General features: G+C 34.3%; 2 protein-coding genes and 1 long non-coding RNA gene across 6 annotated transcripts in view; 2 read left to right on the top strand and 1 right to left on the bottom strand.

Annotated features, from left to right (window-relative positions):
• LOC123308552 lies at positions 1-800 on the top strand. Its single transcript, XR_006537139.1, has 2 exons — positions 1-126; positions 263-800. It is a non-coding gene; the product is annotated as an uncharacterized LOC123308552 (long non-coding RNA).
• A 2073-nt stretch (positions 801-2873) lies between these two features.
• LOC123308533 (zinc finger protein 711-like) lies at positions 2874-5085 on the bottom strand. Its single transcript, XM_044891240.1, has 2 exons — positions 4977-5085; positions 2874-4907 (listed from the first exon to the last, which is right to left on the bottom strand). Exons 1-2 carry the CDS (start codon positions 5027-5029, stop codon positions 3566-3568), a joined length of 1395 nt encoding a protein of 464 aa, XP_044747175.1. The 5' UTR covers positions 5030-5085; the 3' UTR covers positions 2874-3565.
• A 372-nt stretch (positions 5086-5457) lies between these two features.
• The window catches only part of LOC123308523 (zinc finger protein 64-like), a 46522-nt gene continuing 30810 nt past the window's right edge, over positions 5458-21169 (top strand). For 3 of the 4 annotated variants that reach the window (XM_044891223.1, XM_044891220.1, XM_044891219.1), the window contains exons 1-3: positions 5621-5956; positions 6047-6130; positions 6302-6374. In XM_044891223.1, coding sequence (XP_044747158.1) covers positions 5701-5956; positions 6047-6130; positions 6302-6374 — 413 coding nt within the window. In that variant the 5' untranslated portion in view covers positions 5621-5700. Of the gene's footprint in view, positions 5957-6046; positions 6131-6301; positions 6375-21169 lie in introns of all 4 variants that reach the window. The other variant, XM_044891218.1, reaches the window with a different exon arrangement.

Below are 21169 nucleotides of genomic sequence, written 5' to 3'. Positions count from 1 at the left end.
ATATATATGGATCTAAACAGATTTAAGCTTCACAGATCCGCAGTTCCTATTCCTTGGCAAACCTCTGCAAGAACTATTAAGACACATGAAGTAAATATGGAAATTCATCTGTAGAATCTGAAAAAGGTATTAGAAAATTGTGATTTTGTGTAAATGCCCTTCTGTCACGAAACCCTTCATATGATAACACATAACATCTCATCTCATTTTGCAAAAGTTTTGTTTCTTGTAGTTGTTGAAAAATAGTTTTAAACTATTTCAGAAATTATGACTGAAGTGACTGTGGCAGCTTTGGATGATCCAAGCCCTAGCTCAAAAACCCCAGATTTGGCCACACCGAGTATCAAGGAAGAAAATATTCAGAAATTTTGATGCACTTTCAATAATGGACAGTACATACACCACGAAAAGGGCAATTAATAATAATCATTCATAGAAGGGAGAACAATCTGAGAAAGATTGAAACCTTATGTAGGGAAAATCCCAATATGTATTTAAAAGCTCTCACAAATGTGTGTGAAACTAGTGTGGTATGAAAAATTGTGAAATTAATGAAGTTAGAAAAGAGAAAAGGCAGTGAAAAGAAAAATAAATATAATTCAACATTGAAAAATTTCAAATTCGTTAATTTCACATTTTTTTTCTCTAAGTTCCATTCATTTTGTATTTCATTTGTAAAATAAAATTTACCTATTGTATATATACATATACCTATATCTGTTAATTACTGAATTGTTTTTTACTAAAATTGTGATGGGACTTTTTTTATGTTTGAAGTTGAATTATAGCTATGAATCTTACTGATGTAGTTTCACATTTCCTATTTCCTTAGTGAATAAATGAGAAACTTTGCATTTTTGATATCTGAAAATTTCTCAATGAAGGCAATATTTATCAGATAGGAAATTTTCCGTTCGTCAAAAATGCAAAGTTTCTCATAAAACAATTCGACCGGAATAAAATCGGCAATACGTCAGTTCAAATTTCCCGCGCTTTTGCGATATACTGCATGCAGCGCCTCTACAAATGCTTTCCGAAAAAATGAGAGAGATGGAGAATTAGGATGTGACAAACTTTCAGCAGGTAGTTAACCAACTCGTTTGTCTCTCTTTGAAACCAATCGATTCCAAACAATGTCCAGACATCCTGATCACAAAACAAAACCATCCTTTTGTTTTGTCGCTCAGGATCTTTGTTTTCTGGGCTCAACAAGGTCAATATTGAAATTCAATACCAGGAATTGAATTAGAATTTCGCGCCCCTCAATTATAAAACAGAAAACTGTTATTAAACAGTTTTTCTGTATTGAAAGTGCGTATGCAACGGTATATAATTCACGGCGCATGAATTTTCGAGCAAATTCTCTAGAGAATTCTCGGCTGTTGCAAACGGGCTTTATACAACAATATAAGATCTTTAAAAGCGAAAAATAAAATAGATAACCTACTTCATTACACACATCAGCACAGTTATCCTCATTTAATTATTTTAACTGAAACATGGCTCAGTGAAAAGGACAAAAATTTATACAGTGTACAGGGCTACCGTGGAGAGTATGATTGTAGATCATCGCGATGTGGTGGTGTCTCAATATTCATAAGAGCAGACCTACAATATAAGGCAGTTAAAACTCCGAAAAATAAATAAAGCAAACATAATATGTATAGAGTTGCCAGGACTCGGTATGCCAATATATGCGATTTATCGTGTCCCCAAAACAAAATACATACCAACATTCTTGGAAGAACTAGAGGAAATACTGGATAAGCACAAAAAAATAGTAATAATTGGCGATATGACTGTCGACACCAGGAAAACCAATAGAAATACCAAATTATATAAGGACATACTAAACTTAAATTCATATGAAATAAAAAATTACTAGAATAAAAAAAGATGGTACTGGCACGTTGATTGATCATGTCATAACACCGACAAATATCAATTGCAAAGTAAAGACCAAATCTACAGCAATATCCGACCATAAAAGCTTATATATAAGTATTAATCTGCCAACAAACGTGAACATTGTCAAGTCAAAAAAGATTGTCTATAAAACTGATAATGAAAAATTTAAAGAAACAGTTCACACATTGCCACAAGAAAAACCACCAGAAAGCATTGACGAGTTGATAGGTCTTCTGAGTGAAGTTAAAAGCACATGCACAATGAAAAGAAGTTGATAATAAAAAATAATAACTGGTGGTACAATTCTACCATACATAAAAACATTATGAGAAGGGACAGCCTATACAAAAGAATGAAGAAGATTCCATACAACCCCAGACATCAGACTAGCTATGAAATCCAAAGAAAAAAAGTAAACAATCTGATAAGACAAGGAATTGGAAATAACACAAGAAAACTATGGTCTGCAATAAATGAAATCCTACCAGTGAGTAACAAAACTAGCAAACTTAGTATATAAAGGAAAAACATACAAAAATGCAAGAGTTCAATGTCGAAAGCTCAAAATGCAGTGACACCTAACGATCAAATTTAGAATAATTTTTTGTGATGTCATGTGACCAAATCCGCCATATTCTTGCTAAAACGATGAAAAACGAGACCACAATTGTCGCCACTGTGTTTGATAGTCACTGTATTGATAATACGTTTTCAGCGCCATCTCATTGTCAAATGTGTTTTCACTGGCCAAAATGTAGTCGGTTTTTAGTACTAGAGATATGAGGGCGTTTCCTATATTTCTACTCTGATGATCCATCTATATTTTAAGTTAATTTTTCACCAAAAACGAATATGTATAACTTTCAATTGATTTTCTTCCCCAACATCTGAAACAAAAGGAATACAAAATTGTTGTTGGATAAAAATTGCTGCTCTCCTTTGTAGAAGAAATAAAACATTCATCAAACTATCAAACAAATTTTTTTTTAAATGATAATGTGTAACAAATATATATCATGGTGAGTATGAATTGAATAATTGTCTATATTTCGGATCCTCGATCTCCTTTCATCAGACAATAACGGAGAATCTTCTCTTGATTTGTAAATACAAAAACATAGTGTTAAAAGCAGGATTAACTCTTTGATAATACATTTCAGAACAATAATTTCACCTCTAGGTAATTAAAATATTTAATTGTCAAATCAACAAATTTTCACATACATCAAGTTCACATTTTCCACATGATGCATATTAAATGAACATAGTTAACAGAGTTTTCAAGGCCATTTTTTCTACAAGCAACATACTCATATATAATAACACTTTTTTTCTTTCATTTTAAAGATTTTTCCATTTGTAGTATATTTACACAAGTAGTACTTGTGTTACATTACAATCAAAGATTATAGAGTAAGGATAACTCTATATTCTTTGATTACAATGAGAAGGTAAAAATAAATTTAGATAAATAAATATTGCACAGAGATCAAAATATTCACCCAGTCATTGAATTCACAATGAAGGAACAGAATTTACATGATTTCAAATATCAATCACGTAGATGACTCTTTTCTGTATCTTTTCAAACAAACAAATTTAACATGTAGGTCCAATTTACATTTCTCACTCCATATGCACATCTTCACATTGAACACTAGCGATTTTCAATTCCAGAATGAATAGCTTTGATATGAATTTGAAGGGTTTGTTTTCTACTTGCAACATAATCACATAGATGGCACTTATGCTGCCTGATTTTCAAATGTACCGATTTTACGTGTATATCAAGTTTGTTTTTCTCACTCGATGCATAGTCGCACATTAAGCAAGCGTGATTCTTTATTTTCAAATGAACGTAATTGATGTGATCTTGAAGTTTGCTCTTTTCAATTGTGGCAAAGTCGCATAAGTGGCACTTGTGATCCTTAATTTTCAAATGGACCGATTTCACGTGTGCATCAAGTTTACGTTTCTCACTCGATGCATATTCGCACATGTGGCACTTGTGATTTTTTATTTTCAAATGAATAGACTTTATATGAATCTGAAGTCTACTTTTTTCACTCGTGACAAAATCACACAAGTGACACTTTTGATCCTTAATTTTCAAATGGACAGATTTCACATGTGCATCAACTTTACCTTTTTCACTCGATGCATACTCGCACATGTGGCACTTGTGATTCTTTATTTTCAAATGAATAGACTTGATATGAATCTGAAGTCTGCTTTTTCCACTTGTGACAAAGTCACATAAGTGACACTTTTGATCCTTAATTTTTAAATGAACAGATTTCACATGTAATTCAAGTTTATGCTTCTCACTCGCTGCAAATTCACACATATGACATTTGTGATTCTTTATTTTCAAGTGAAGAGACTTGATATGACTCTTAAGATTACTTTTTCTACTCGAGACAAAGTCACATAAATGACACTGGTGAGACTTCATTTCTTGATGAACATATTTCGAGTATGCATCAAGTTTACATTTCTCTCTTGATGCATTTTCAGAGTTGTGATCCCCAATATTCAAATCAACAGAATTTATGGGATCTTTCTTGTGTCCTTCAAAAATAGAAGTATCATTTTCTGTAACAAGGCGGTTTAAGGGACTTTCTTCTTTTGTTGTTACATATTCATATTTGTGGCAGTTGTGATCCTCAATATCCAAATCAACAGAATTTATGAGATCTTTCTTGTGATCTTCAAAAATGGAAGCATCATCTTCTGTAACTAGGCAGTTTGAGGGACTTTCTTCTTTCTTGATTACATGTTCATATTTGTGGCAGTTGTTATCCTCAATATTGAAATGAACAGAATTTATGGGATCTTTCTCATGATCTTTAAAATTGAAAGCATCATCTTCTGTAACCAAGCAGTTTGAGGAACTTTCTTCTCTCTTGATTGTATATTTTTCTGTTTCATGAACCTCTTTTTCACCTATGAATTGTTCAGAAACGTCAAAAACCCCTAATTTTTCTTCCAACTTCACACTGGAAGAAATGGGATTTTTCAGAAGAAATTACGAAAGAGTGAAAGGTAATAGAAACATAAATACTCACTCCTCATACCCAATATGTACCTCTTCTTTAATTGTAAAACTACATTCACCCATATTATGATTTTTTTTTTTATTCAAAAACAGTAAAAAATCTGTCAAAACTCCTCCAAAGAAAGCAAAGAGTTGTTACTCTTTGAAAGAAAGGGTGATGTGGTTAAGGCATTGAACTAAAGAACTTTCTTCATTGAACTTCCCATAGAGTTCAATGACTTTCTTTAGTTCAATGGGTTAAGGTGAAATCACAGAACACTAATATGAAATCATCATTGAACTCTATGGGAGTTCCCATAGAGTTCAATGGAAATCATAGACAATCCTCTTTGTCATAGACATAGACATAGAGTCTCTATGTCTATGGTCATAGACCTAACATTCTATGCATGGCCAGTTTGCATAGAGAAAGGGAAAGAGTCTCTGCCAGTTTGTCTCTGGCATGGCTTAATCAGAGGAGCAGAGACAAACTTTCTGCCACAGAACACTAATATAACTCTCTGCAATGAGCACAGATTTCAGAGGGTATGTATCATAGACAAAGATATTACACAATCTTTGATCATAGATATATCTCTGGTCTGTATCTGTAATCTGTGTCTATGGTTTTCTGTGTTGTTGATTTCATAGCACTCTGTAATCTGTGTGTGTGACAAACTTGATGTTGATGTTCTGTGGATTAGTGTGAACCCAGAGACAACTGTGATTACCTGATATAAAAATTAACGTGTAAAATGGGAAAAGTGAGCAAATGTTGTGTATATGGATGTAATGATGTCCTCAACAAGAGACATCGGTTTCCTAAGAAAAATCCTACTCTTTTCAAAACGTGGGTCGATATTATCAAGCCAACGAATTGGCAAAAATTATCTGATCTGCAGATCTACAACAGATATGTTGTATGTCATACACATTTCGAGGATATTTATAAATTAGAAGGAAGTTCGAGAGGTCTCACAGATGATGCAGTGCCTACAATTGGTGTTCAAGGTGAGCTGGATATTAAAAACAATCATTCGAATTTGTTTTCAAATTTCAAAAGAAATTCCAATATTTCACGAATTCACTCTTCTTTCAAAGTTGCCCCTGATGTGTGTGATGAATCAATGAACCAACCGTCAACTTCCAAAGTGCAGAGTGTTATGGAGTCACCAAATGAAGAAAGTAAGTACTGCGTGGAATAGATAAAAAAGAGGTTTTCCCGAATAGTGTTGTCAGGGTCTTATATTGAATGTTAATCATGTTTCTAATCACCTCTAATTTGGGCGAGAATGCCAAGTATGATAATGTCGATGTGATCATATGTTGAACTGATTTTTTAATCTCATCATTTAGATCTAGATCCAGACCTAACAAATATGGATATCGGTGAACGTCGGATAAGCATTGAAGAGATACAAATTGATGAGTGAGTATTTATATTTACATTTATGATATTTCCACTATGCTGGATTTGTTAACTCAACTAAATTAAATTACGTTTATGATTAAAATGCATAAAAGAGGGAAACAGCCTAAATACTTTGAAAAACCATGGACAGTGGTTGATTTAATTCACCATTTTGGTAGATCTTTAGGGACGGTGATCGATTTTGTTTGTAATTCTTTTATACAAGAAGATATCTGTATCAATTCCAGCAAACTCGGAGTTGAGGTCGATTAAGGGATATTACTTTTTGAAAATTGAATTTTCTCCATTTATTTTGAAAACTGTGGTGTATTTTTCTAGGTTAAGTAAATCGAGTATTTCTAAGATAAAACTATACTTGAATGCTCATCTCAGATTTTATTAACAATTTTCTTTTTTTTTTTGGAGCAGTAGGGGATAGAAAATTCATTGATACAAGTTAATTTGAAAGTTATAATTCAAGATTTCACGAGAATTTCATCAAAATGCGTGAGATATCATAATATTTTCACAAAGCATATTATATTTCCACTGTTCAGTACTTGAGTAACTAAACACAATTGTTTATTAATTTCATTACTACCTAAAAATTAAATTTTTTTTCACTGTCCTAACCTAACCTAACCTTAACATTATTCAGTTTTATTTTCCTCCAAACTTTTTTGAAAAATTATATCATACAAATTCAAAGTTTGCTAAGATTGAAACTTGCAACAGTATATTGTTCCCCTAACTGCATTAAAAAAAAAGTTGGTATTAAAATCTGAGTTAACCAATAATAAAGTATAGTTTTTCCACAAAATAACTAGATTTTCTCTTTATGTTCAAATTTGATGAGGCTACAATGATAACTGAAATATAATTTATATTTTAATATACTTATATAATTTATCGACAAACTTGAAATAAACTGCTCCACAACAGTTAGGGATATCGTTTTTAAAAGTATGTAATCTTCGAGAAAATCGCTGTAAAATCATTCAAAACTCAATAACAACTTGAATCGATTCAATAAAAATCAGTATGAGACATTTCGTCAATCTGGTCGCCTTTTTTCTGAAGTTTGGTTCTTTGCATATGCTTCATGAATGTTCTTATTTTGAAATGAAGTCAGTTTATCAACGGTTTCGATTTGACACGAGTTTTTTGAAAATGCCAAGACGTAAATTAACAAACGCTGAGGCTATAAGGGCTATCGGAATGCTACAGGGTGGCCTAACTCAGGTTGTTGTAGCGGAAAGGCTTCGAGTCAGCCAAAGTGTGATATCCCGCTTTTGGAATAGGTTCAGGGAGACAGGTTCCGTGTTGGAAAGACCAAGGCTTGGTGGGCGACGAAAAACAACACCTGCTCAGGATCGTTTCATGACCGTTTTGGCGAGAAGAAACCCTACATCTACGTGTAGAATGCTACGGAATACTCTTCAAAATGCAGATGGGGTCCAAGTTTCCATCGAAACCATCAGACGACGTTTGAGAGAGGTAAATCTAGGTTCTAGACGTCCTTTAAAAGGAGTTTCATTAACACGTGACCATAAGCGTCAAAGACTGGAATGGGCAAGGCAACATATCAATTGGAACGATCAATGGCATAGTGTCCTTTTCACTGATGAATCCAGATATGGACGATTTTCAGATTCTCGAAGAATAAGGGTATGGACAATCCCACGCATACCCCGTAATCGTCGCTATGTCCAAGAAGTCCATCCATCCGAAGGAGTAGTGTTATGGTATGGGCCGGGATATGTTTCAACGGGCGCACAGATCTACACATTTGTCCTGGGAATATGACCGCCTTACACTATAAGGAGCATGTCATTGACAGTGTTGTGCCAAATTTTCACGCTGCTATTGGTGAAACTTTTCAACTTTTTCAACGCTAGACCGCACCGTGCAGCCATAGTTGAGAATGCATATCCCATGCATAGAACATGCATGGGATATGCTCCAAAGATGATTAGATAATCATCAACCTACCCCAGAATCCTTAAATGATCTGAGAGAGCTTCTGCCCCGTTTATGAAACAAAATTCCTCAAGAAATGTTCAACAACCTCGTGTGTAGTATGCAAAAAGGTGTCAAGCTGTTATTGATGCCCGTGGGGGCCATACATTGTATTGATAATCTTAAAATGCTTGAATTCTCTGGGAATAAAATTTCGTTATTTTACTCGATTTTTCTTAACCACCCTGTATACGCTGCAGACCTACAGGCTAAAATTAATTTGTAACTTGAAATCATATTAATATGAATTTTCATCACGAAAATCTTATTTTAACTATATTTTTATACAATTTAAGTCAATATCCCTAACTCATGTGGAGCAGTTTATTTCGTGAAATCAAGAAATGTCGAATTGAAGAAAAACCGTCCCCATTTCGACCATGTGTTATATGACATTTTTTGCTTCGAAAAACGTGTATGATCTCCCCTTGGCCCTTTTAAAATTAGACACCCTGTATAGAAATGAATGTTACACGAAAACCTAACCTGATAAATTCTCTACACTGGACATTCACATTCATAACATTAGTGAGGATTTATTCCAAATTTTGCTTGTTTATGGTCAAATGTGTTCGTATATATAGGGTATTCCAAAAAAGTGGATCAAACGTCACACCACGATAGAGTAGACCAAATACTATCGAATGACACCAACATTAGTTCAGCGAAAATGTACCGTTTCCAAAATAATTAGAATTTTATGGAAATGCCTGAAATTTGCTTTTTTTTCAATCACAGGGCCAATTTGTGATTAAGGATAGCGTTTTTCGCCCATATCAACCCTAGATTATTGTATCATCACCCCTAATCGAAATTATTTGAAGTAATTAATCGAAAACCTCAGTAAATGTGAATTAAAAAAAAATTTTACATTATTTTTATGACTCAAAAAATAAATTTATGATTTTTTTGAACTAGAGGGGGTTTATTCTGAGTAATAAAAATTATATACAGGGTGGCCATTTGAAAACGAAACAGACGAGATTATAGACGAAATAAATTTTTTCGATAGAAATGCTCGGACAGGTCGATTTCTGTATCGAGGGGGACAACTTAAGATGTAGGTTACGGACGCATAGCGATTCAACCCTTGCTACTACAACCCTCACCCCCAATTTTTGAATAGGGAAGAAGGGGTGACCTCATTTGGAAGGTATTTTTATACTGATTTCAGCACAGTAATTTTTTTTTTCATTTTATGCATTAGTTCTCGAAGTATTCTTAACTAAGTATACGAAAATGAAGTGGTGTTTTCATGGCACTTGTAGTGTTTTTTTGTGAAAAATCGACATTTTGAGCTTCCTCCAATCCACTGACATAGAAATCTTCAATCAAGATGTCGAACAAACAAAGCGTATTGCGAAGGAGCTCAATCTTGCTGAAACTCAATCTGAATTATCTTCGATATAATTTGCAGTATTTCCAATAACATGCGGTAACACTTGATCGATAGAAATACGTACATATCTCTGATCAGATTACCAGGTAAGAAAATCAAATCATTAATGATGCCACAGATTCCAGTCCCAATTCGTGAAACGATTTCCGACTTAATTATGAAGTGTTTTCTCAGTTGGCTTCAATAATGTTTTCATTTTGTTGATTATTGAATTCATATCTTTTTCAAAAAAATGAGAGAAATGTGCGTATTTGGACTTTTTGGAGATTTCTATCGATCAAGTGTTACCGCATGTTATTGGAAATACTGCAAATTATATCGAAGATAATTTAGATTGAGTTTCATCAAGATTGATGAGCTCCTTCGCAATACGCTTTGTTTGTTCGACATCTTGATTAAAGATTTCTATGTCAGTGGATTGGAGGAAGGAAGCCACAGTCATGGTTGTTTTGAAGCTCAAAATGTCGATTTTTCACAAAAAACACTACAAGTGCCATGAAAACACCACTTCATTTTCAAATACTTAGTTAAGAATATTTCGAGAACTAATGCATAAAATGAAAAAACAATTACTGTGCTGAAATCAGTATAAAAATACCTTTCAAATGAGGTATCACTCACCCCATCTTCCCTATTAAAAAATTGGGGGTGAGGGTTGTAGTAGCAAGGGTTGAAGCGCTATGCGTCCGTAACCTACATCTTAAGTTGTCCCCCTCGAAACAGAAATCGACCTGTCCGAGCATTTCTATCGAAAAAATATATTTCGTCTGTAATCTCGTCTGTTTCGTTTTCAAATGGACACCCTGTATAAAAAATTGTTTTGATTTACATTTACTGAGGTTTTCGATTAACTACTTAGAATAATTTTAATTAGTTATAATAAAACAATAATCTAGGTTTAATATGAGCAAAAATCGCTATACTAAATCACACACTGGCCCTGTGATTGAAAAAAAAGTGAGAGTCAAAATCAGAGTTCACAAATTTTATTCGTTGGCTCGCAATAAGGAACACAACAGGCACTATCATACAGGGTGGGCCAGATCGTAACCAAGAAATTTTAACCACGCATTCTACATCAAAAATAAGCCCTAGTTTGTCATATAAACATATGTCGAGAAATGTTTCCTTTCCGAGATATGGGGTGTTAAAATTATAGAATAAAAAATGTTTTTTATTAATAACTTTCATACTGCTTGAAATATTTTTCTGAAATTTGAGACATAGGTTTTGAGCGTCAAGGAAAACTTTTTGCATAATATCATTTCTTTTCTTTTCTTCCAGTGGCGTCCGTACTGCAACGAGACTGAATATTTTCAGATAAAAAAATGATACACCACTGGCTTTTCCGACAATAAAAATTACTATTTGAATTCTTATTTAATTCGGAGCAAATTCGGTCTCCTGACTTTTTGCTGTACGAGGCACCGTTTCCGGTTAAAAAAATTAAACATATTCTCATGCATGAAGAAATCGTTCACAAAAATAGTCTTATTATTACCTACCATATCAAATTTTGGCGATTTCTTCATGCATGAGAATGTGTTTTATTTTTTTCATGAAGCATATGCAAAGAACCAAACTTCAGAAAAAAGGCGACCAGATTGACGAAATGTCTCATTCTGATTTTTATTGGATCGATTCAAGTTGTCATTGAGTTTTAAATGATTTTACAGCGATTTTCTCGAAGGTTACATACTTTTAAAAACGATATCCCTAACTGTTGTGGAGCAGTTTATTTCAAGTTTGTCGATAAATTATATAAGTATATTAAAATATAAATTATATTTCAGTTATCATTGTAGCCTCATCAAATTTGAACATAAAGAGAAAATCTAGTTATTTTGTAGAAAAACTATACTTTATTATTGGTTACCTCAGATTTTAATGCCAACTTTTTTTTTTAATGCAGTTAGGGAAACAATCTACTGTTATAAGTATTAATCTCAGCAAACTTTGAATTTGTATGATATAATTTTCCAAAAAAGTTTGAACGAAAATAAAACTGAATAATGTTAAGGTTAGGTTAAGTAAGGACAGTGAAAAAAAATTTCTCACATGAAAATTTAATTTTTAGGTAGTAATGGTAGTAAGGTAGTAAGGTAATAAATAAACAATTGTGTTCAGTTACTCAAGTGCTGAACAGTGGAAATATAATATGCTTTGTGAGAATATTATGATATCTCACGCATTTTGATGAAATTCTCGTGAAATCTTGAATTATAATTTTCAAATTAACAGCTTGTATCAATGAATTTTCTATCCCCTACTGCTCCAAACAAAAGAAAATTGTTAATAAAATCTGAGATGAGCATTCAAGTGTAGTTTTATCTTACAATTACTCGATTTAGGGCTTATTTTTGATGTAGAATACGTGGTTAAAATTTCTTGGTTACGATCTGGACCATCCTGTAGAATCAGTCAAGTGAAAAGCGCAATACAATGGAGTCGGGGCAAGGTTTCCAAACTACAGGATTGCAGGTTCGGAAAACAAAGAACTGCGTTGAGAATAGGTTCTCTACTCTTTCAACGGGTTTGCGCGCCAGCCATAAATCGTACTTCCAGCGAATAGAAACCCAAAAGGACACACATTTGTTCGCCACTCTGGTTGCTGCTTCCAACCGGTTTGCACGCCGGCCAGAAAGCGTACTCCCAGACGTAGTAGAACTAGGTAGAATAACGGTTTGAAACCATGGAATATAAAATACCAGGAGGGAGCATGCCGGGCCATATTAGTCCATCTTGTGTGACACTATCGTTGTTAACGGCCTAGACCCTATACAGAATTCAGAACTTCTCAGAATGAATGTCAGAATTTGAAACGCCACCAATTACGGAATCACCACTAATTACAGATTCGAATACTCAAGACAGAATTAATCAGAATGAATCGACCAACGGGGGGGGTAGATCTACTTCTGTACCCACCAATGGGGGGTGGAAACGGTATGTCCCTCATGTGCCGAAAATCGGTTAAATACGAGTCTATGAAGATGACTTGAGTGCTGCTTATCGGTACTAGCGAACAAAAAATGGGTTATCTCCCAATTCAAGGTGTTTTTAACGGCGCTATATCCTTTTTTGGAACTGAAAATGGAATGAAATGGTCCGGAATGTTTACAGGTTCCATGGATGTCGGAATCCTGAATTTTAATTAAAAGTATGCCAATTAAAATCAAAACGATAAATTAATGTGAAATTAGGGTGCATTTTTGTAAAAAGAAAAATTAACTTTTTTTTGACTATTGTTATCAATTTTTGAGCTATGCTTTGAATCATTCTGTAGAGAATTCTTATAGCTTCGAGATCCCATGGATCAAAAACTTTTGAAACAGTTCACTTTCAAAATTATAATCTTCGAATGGATGGAGAAGACGAACTTTTACTGTGAGAAATAAACTTCAAAGATTATAGTGTAGAAAGATAGGAAACGCCCTCATATCTCTAGTACTAAAAACCGACTATATTTTGGCCAGTGAAAACACATTTGACAATGAGATGGCGCTGATAACGTATTGTCAATACGGAAAAACTGTTTAATAACAGTTTTCTGTTTTATAATTGAGGGGCGCGAAATTCGAATTCTATTCCTTGTATTGAATTTCAATATTGACCTTGTTGAGACCAGAAAACAAACATCCTGAGCGACAAAACAAAAGGATGGTTTTTTAATCATTTAAGGCCTCGTGTCGCGGCAAGAGGCAAAGCTCTTACCCCAGCCCATCAAAGAGGCCGATTGGGAAAGAGTTCTCTTCACAGATGAGTCTAGATTCTGCCTCTACCATTGTGATCGACGTTCCCTTGTATACAGACGTCCACATGAAAGATATGCTCAGTGCAATTTCCTGAATACTAGGGGGAGGATCGATTATGGTATGGGGTGGAATATCTTTGACTGCTCGCACAGACCTAGTGGTCGTTGATAATGGAGCTATGAATGCTGATAAGTATATAAGGAACATTCTTGAAGAGCATGTAGTGCCATTTGTCCCATACATTGGTGAAAATTTCATTTTTATGGACAATAATGCCAGACCCCATCGTGCGCGCTTCGTTCAGGAGTACCTTGAAGAGGTTGAAGTCTCTCGAATGGAATGGCCAGCAAGAAGTCCAGATCTCAATCCGATTGAGCAGGTTTGGGACAACCTCAATAGAAGGCTGAGAAGTTCAGAAAATCATCCAGCTACTCTTAATGACTTAGGAATCCAACTCGGAGAAATCTGGCAAGGATTAGATCAGAAAATTTTAAGATCACTCATTTTGAGTATGAACCGTCGTTGCCGAGCTGTAATTAACGCAAGGGGTGGAAATACCAAGTATTAAATCACTTATCACCATTTCAGTATTTTGAAAATTGTTCATTTCTCTTCTTTCACATGAGATTCAGTGAATTCCTGAATTTTTCTTCCATTTAATGTGTCTTGTTTCGTTCAAAACCTTCCCGAGAGAACATAAAAAATAAGTTATAAAGTCAATGTAGAGTTAACTTTCATTAAAATTGAGATTTTAATTTTTTTGCGCAGTGTATTAACAGATAATACGCCTAAGTAGTAAAGGCTGGAATTATTCTCGCCTTTATATTATTATTTATCCATTGATTCTACTATGGCTGGCTAACCAAAAGATGGCACTTGACTCTGTTCAATGACATGATATTCCTATATCCATCTTTTTTTATTCTTAGTTTAGTTTATACATCCAGCATACCCAACATTCTTCTTTATTTTTTCATTTCACTTATTTAAATTGATTGGAAAAACTCTTTCAGTGTAGGGTTTGAAGAGAAATTGGGAGTTATCGACATTTCCGAACAATTCATAGATGAAAAAGGAGTTTATGAAAGAGAAGAATATGTAGCCAAGAACGAAGTGAGTAACTTCGATGCAAATTCATTATCATCTGCCTCTTTTACCGAAGAAATACCTCCAGATTTAGATTCACCAAAGAATAACTCTGAATCAGCCCATCTGGAGCAGAATGGATGTCAGATGTGTAACTTTGTAGAATCGGCTCGTTCGAAAATTAAAGAACACCAGTGCCATCTATGCGATTATTTCACAAGTAGAAAAGGACACCTAAAAGACCATATTAATTATGTTCATTCAAATATCAAGAGTTATAAGTGTCACTTGTGTGACTATGCCGCAAAGAGAAAAGAAGGGCTTAACATGCATGTAAAAACCGTTCATTTCAAAATCAAGGATTACAAGTGTCATTTGTGTGAGTATAGTGCGAGTGTAAAACAAAGTCTTCAGAGGCATGTCGACTCTGTTCATATAAATATAAAAAAACACAAATGTCACTTGTGTGGTTATGCTGCTAATGAGAAAGGTAACCTCACGAAGCATATAGAGTCGGTTCATTTAAATGTCAAAAAATACAAATGTCACTTATGTGAATATGCTGCTAGTACAAAAAATAACTTGGAAGTACATATAAATTCTGTTCATTTAAAAGACAAGAAATACAAGTGTCACCTATGTGAATATGCTTCTAATGCGAAAAAAGATCTTGAAGAACATATAAATTCTGTTCATTTAAATGTGAACAATTACAAATGTCATATATGTGAATATGCTGCAATTCGGAAAAGTCACCTTAGTAGACATATAAAGGTGGTTCATTTGAAAGTTAAGGAACACAAATGTCACCTATGTGAATTTGTCACTGCAGCAAAAACAAGCCTCAAAGTCCATATAGAGTCGATTCATTTGGAAATTAAGAAACATAAATGTCACTTATGTGAATATGTCTCTGCTGTGAAAAGAAACCTTAAAAGACATATAGAGTCGATTCATTTGAATATTAAGAAACACAAGTGTCATCTATGTGAATATGCTGCTAGTTCAAAACAAAACCTTGACCTACATATAAAGAAAATTCATTTATAAGTGAATAATCACAAATGTCACATATGTGAATATGCCACTGCTGTAAAAAGAAGCCTTGAAAGACATATAGAGTCGATTTATTTGAAAATTAAGAAACACAAGTGTCATCTATGTGAATATGCTGCTAGTTCAAAACAAAACCTGGACCTACATATAAAGAGGATTCATTTATAAGTGAAGAATCACAAATGTCACATATGTGAATATGCCACTGCTGTGAAAAGAAGCCTTAAAAGACATATAGAGTCGATTCATTTGAATATTAAGAAACACAAGTGTCATATATGTGAATATGCTGCTAGTTCAAAACAAAACCTTGACCTACATATAAAGAAAATTCATTTATAGGTGAAGAATCACAAATGTCACATATGTGAATATGCCACTGCTTTAAAAAGAAGCCTTTAAGTCCATATAGAGTCGATTCATTTGGAAATTAAGGAACATAGATGTCACTTTTGTGAATATGCCACTGCTGTAAAAAGAAGCCTTGAAAGACATAAAGTCGATTCATTTGAATATTAAGTAACTCAAGTGTCATCTATGTGAATATGCTGCTAGTTCAAAACAAAACCTTGACCTACATATAAAGAAAATTCATTTATAGGTGAAGAATCACAAATGTCACATATGTGAATATGCCACTGCTTTAAAAAGAAGCCTTTAAGTCCATATAGAGTCGATTCATTTGGAAATTAAGGAACATAGATGTCACTTTTGTGAATATGCCACTGCTGTAAAAAGAAGCCTTGAAAGACATAAAGTCGATTCATTTGAATATTAAGTAACTCAAGTGTCATCTATGTGAATATGCTGCTAGTTCAAAACAAAACCTTGACCTACATATAAAGAAAATTCATTTATAGGTGAAGAATCACATATGTGAATATGCCACTGCTTTAAAAAGAAGCCTTTAAGTCCATATAGAGTCGATTCATTTGGAAATTAAGGAACATAAATGTCACTTATGTGAATATGACACTGCTGTAAAAAAAAGCCTTGAAAAACATATAGAGTCGATTTATTTGAAAATTAAGAAACACAAGTGTCCTCTATGTGAATAATAATAATAATAACTGTTTTTTATTGGCCATCGACCGAAGTCCTTCAGCCTAGTGAATTACAAAAATACAAAAAAAAAAAAAAAAAATTCATTCTATTTCAGTTTCTTCACTGCAGCTCAGATAGTCTGTCCATCACACTTCGAGTTGGAAATTTTCTGTGTGGGTTAGTTACCGGGGGGTCCTTGTGGAACATGATTTCAACATCCTCTATTTCTTTCAATCTTTGTGCAAATCTTCTATTCAGTTTCTCTAGTCTCTCCTTGATTGGCTGTATGTTGGCTTTTTCATATAATAGCTCATTTGATGGGTTGTGGAGTTTATTAAGTGGGTGTCTCAGTCGAGTTATAATTCTTAGTGCTGATCTTTCTCCTACTTCTATATTTCTCATTACCGAGTCCGCAACGTTTGTATATAGTGGATGTCCATATTCTAAAATTGGTCTACAGATGGTTTTGTAGATTTTGATGGAGTTTTCCAAACTTATTCCTTGGTCGTTATATGTGAGGCATCTGAAATGTTTAGCTCTTGCTATTGTGTTCTTTTTGGCTATGTTGGAATTCAATTTCATATTGGCCTTGTTGTCTACTTGTATGCCCAGGTATTTTATTGATGGAGATGGTGATATGATGTTGTTTTCAATCTGGATTGTTGGTGAATTTGGACGTATCTTATGATTGAATATTATCAGTTTTGATTTGCTTGGATTAGGTTGAAGTCGCCATTTGTGAAACCAGGAAACTAGACTGTTTGTGTAGAGTTGTAGGCCTTTCAGGCATTTTTGTTCTGTTTTTTCGTGTGAAATAACTATTGTGTCGTCAGCATACTGTAGAAGGTATTGTGATTGGCTGGGTGCATTATATATATCGCTGCAGTATATGTTATAGAGGAACGGGGACAGTGGTGAACCCTGTGGTGTGCCCTGCTCTGGGGAGAACCAGGAAGAGGTCGTCTCATTTATCTTCACTGTCAGTTTTCTTCCTTCCAAGAATTCCTTGATTATTTTTATGAGATAGTGAGGAGTGTTGAGTTGGTGTAATTTAAACAGTAGTCCTCTGTGCCAAATGCTGTCAAATGCTTTGTTGATGTCTAGGCAAATCGCAGCTGTTTTCTTTCGATTTAGTTGAGCATTTTGTGTGTTAGATATAAATATGGTAATTGGCAGAGTAGTTGATTTTTTGGTCCGAAATCCAAATTGGTGTTTAGGTATGACATTTTCCAGTTGTTCCTCAAGTCTACTTTTTATGATCTTCTCCAGCAGTTTACCCAGCACAGGGAGCAGTGTTATTGGCCTATAGTTTTGTACCTTTTGATGATCCGTGTTATGTTTCGGTATGGTTATTATAGTGCCTACTTTCCAAATATTAGGGAATAATCCAGTATTTAAGCAGTGTTCATATATTTTGATTATTTCGTTATGTACTTCTTTTTGTAGCATTTTCAGAACGCTCCATGGAATATTGTCAGCTCCTGGAGCACTGTTCTTGCTCTTATGTAAAATGTCATAGTAGACTTCCTCCTCAATTTTAATGTTTTGATTTCTTGTTGATGTTTGTGGATTATTGAAATATTTGTTGTACCAGTCGTTAATATCTTTTTCATGATGTTTGTCAAACTTGAGGTTTTTATCATATTGAAATGAGCTGTTGAAATGCCTGGAGAATATTTCTGCTTTTTCTTTATCTGTGTCATATATTTTGCCTGCCTCATTTAAGGTTGGTATACTATGGTATGTTTTGTATTTGGAAAGCCTGTTTACATGTTGATAGAATGTTCGTCCCTGTGTCTTATTTATTTCATTGCACGCGCTTATCCATGTATGTTGTCTGTATTGCTTGATCATGTTGTGAATGCTCTTGTTAATTTCATTTATGTTTCTTTTGAAATCGGGATTTGGCTGTTGCTGGTATTCTCTGTACATTTTTCTTTTTGTCTTGATGAGCTTTATGATATAGGGGGGGAGTTCATGAAGAGATGGATTATGTCTAGCAACGGGGGTGTGTTTTCTTATGTTGTCTGATAAATAGTTGTTGAATTCTGTGATGTAGTCTTCGTTAATTTCTCTTCCCTCATTTTGTTTTATGAAGTTCATTATTTCTCGATTGACTTCTTTCATATTACATTGCCTAAAGTTATATGTTGTTTTCTTGGGTATATCTTCTGTTATTTCCAACATATCAAAGGTGATTACCATTGCTAGGTGGTTGGATCCCAGGTCTGGAACAAGCTCAACATTCTTGACATTGCTTCTCAGGTTAGAAGTGTATAATATTAGGTCCGGAGTACTGTCTGGATTGTTGCCCATAATAAATGTTGGATTTGTCAGGTGTTTAGTGAATATCCCGTTCTGCAAAAATTTGCTTAGCTGTTTATTTTTACTTCTGTTAACGTTGAAGTCTCCTATGATTATAGCGTATTTGTATAGTGCTGCCTTGGTGAATATTGTTTCTTCAATAGCGGAGTGTGGATGTATGTACACCAAAAATACATGCAGCTTCTCATTTTTGAATGGTATAGTGAAGTGGAGACATTCATTCCAATGTTTCGTCGGCACTGGTGGGTTTTCCTTTCCTATTTTCATGGTTGGGTGGCCTTGCACAATACTTCCTCCTCTTTTGTTTATTGTTTTGTTTCCTATTTTTTTGATGGTTTTCCAATCCCTGTATGTCACTTTATCATCCTCTTCAATTTTTGCCTCCACAAACATAGCACATTTGATGTCATTATTTTCAATGAAGTTATTTATAATTTGTTTTTTCGGAACATAGCTGTTAATGTTGTTGTAAAGAATTTTCACTTCAGAATTGAATTTGAATGCTGTTATGGGTTGGCTCTGTTGGTGACGGATCTTCTGGGTTCTCCATGTCAAACATCAAAATATACACTCTACTCCCTGAAAAAACGGCGACAGTGTCGATTTTATATTGGTTGATGAATCTTCTTTTTAATTTGTTGATTAGTTCTTCCCTATTGGTATTTTTAGGTTTGTTTAGCTTCCTTATATATGTATTAACTATATCATCATGAATAGTAATTGTGCCGTGAATTCTGCTCTGTTTCTTGTTTAGTTCTTCTATGTTTCCTGATCTTTTGTTGAGTGGTTTGATTGAGACGTTAGGTATTCCCTCTAACGGTTTTCTGGGGTGTTTTGGGCACTTAGGGGACCATGATTGGTGATCTTCTGAGCCACATGACTTGCATTTGGGGGGAGGGTTGTTTTGCATTGAGATTCTCTGTGTGGGCCCTGACATTTAGTACACACAAGAGGACTTATGCAGTTCTCGGTTGTGTGATCAAACAATAAACATCTGCTGCACGGCATTGGTGTGGGTTCAGGTGGGTTGCTAGGGTAGACAAGGTAGTGTCTGTTTTTATAAAACATCCCCTCATTTAACAGTTTTTCAAATGTTGCTTCCTCTCCAGTTGTTATTCTTATATGCCCTGTTTGTGTATTTGTTGCTCTTGATGTTATTCTCTTACAGTATCTGTGTTTTAGATTGAGATTGTTTAGGTGTTGGCTTATGTCTTTTTCATCAATAGATTTTTCTACGGCAGTTATAACTACTGAGAAAGTTTTTTGTGGTTCTTTTCTTTCCTTTGTTCTTTCGTATGGTCTTGTTTCGTTATATTTAATTATAATCTTGTCGATTTTCATTTCTTCTAGGGCAGCTTCGAGTTTTTCTTTATTACCATTTGATTTTAGCAGATAGCCCAGTTTGGTTCTCAGAATAATGTCTGTTGATTGCGGAAATTTTTTATTCCATTCTTCAGCCATTCGAATTCTGTCTGTTAGGTTAGAAAAGAAATTCGTATTCAGCATTTCGAATTTCATTCATTCGTGTGGAAAGCGAGTTGAAGTTTTTGTCAATTTTCCGTGAGTGAGTCATTCTTTGTTGATTATTTGTGTTTATATTTTGTCGCATTGGCATATCCTGTTGTGTTATCTGATTTCTTCTGTTGTCCAGATGCGTTCGATAGTCGCACCGTATTATCGATTGTGGAATTTCTTCTTCGCATGAAGGTACTTTTTTGTTGGGTCCAAGTTGCGTGGGAGAGGTTGGATCTCTGATCCTCTTTTTTCTCTGTCGGATTTTTTTCCATTCACCATTTTCTTCTATTTCCATCACAGTGAATTCTCCGTCACTTGAAGAATTCATAATGAATTCAGGAGATCAATATAAGTTTATTTAAAAACAACGGAATCGCAGGTTTATCGACCGAACGCGACAGATGCACATTCGAGAATGCGTCTATGTGAATATGCTGCTAGTTCAAACAAAACCTTAACCTACATATAAAGAAAATTCATTTATAAGTGAAGAATCACAAATGTCACATATGTGAATATGACACTGCTTTAAAAGTCCATATAGAGTCGATTCATTTGGAAATTAAGGAACATAAATGTCACTTTTGTGAATATGCCACTGCTGTAAAAAGAAG

This window comes from Coccinella septempunctata, chromosome 2 (assembly GCF_907165205.1).
Source record: "Coccinella septempunctata chromosome 2, icCocSept1.1, whole genome shotgun sequence".
Classification (NCBI taxonomy): Eukaryota; Metazoa; Arthropoda; class Insecta; order Coleoptera; family Coccinellidae; genus Coccinella; species Coccinella septempunctata.
The sequence above is the reverse complement of the archived record's forward strand: the minus strand, read 5'-3'. Positions and strand labels throughout refer to the sequence as shown.

Excerpts from the sequence above, each read along its gene's own strand:
- LOC123308533 (XM_044891240.1), bottom strand. The coding sequence starts at position 5,029 with ATGGGTGAATGTAGTTTTACAATTAAAGAAGAGGTACATATTGGGTAT. Across the intron at positions 4,908-4,976 it reads GTACATATTGGGTATGAGGA|TGTGAAGTTGGAAGAAAAAT; the intron begins GTGAGTATTTAT and ends CATTTCTTCCAG.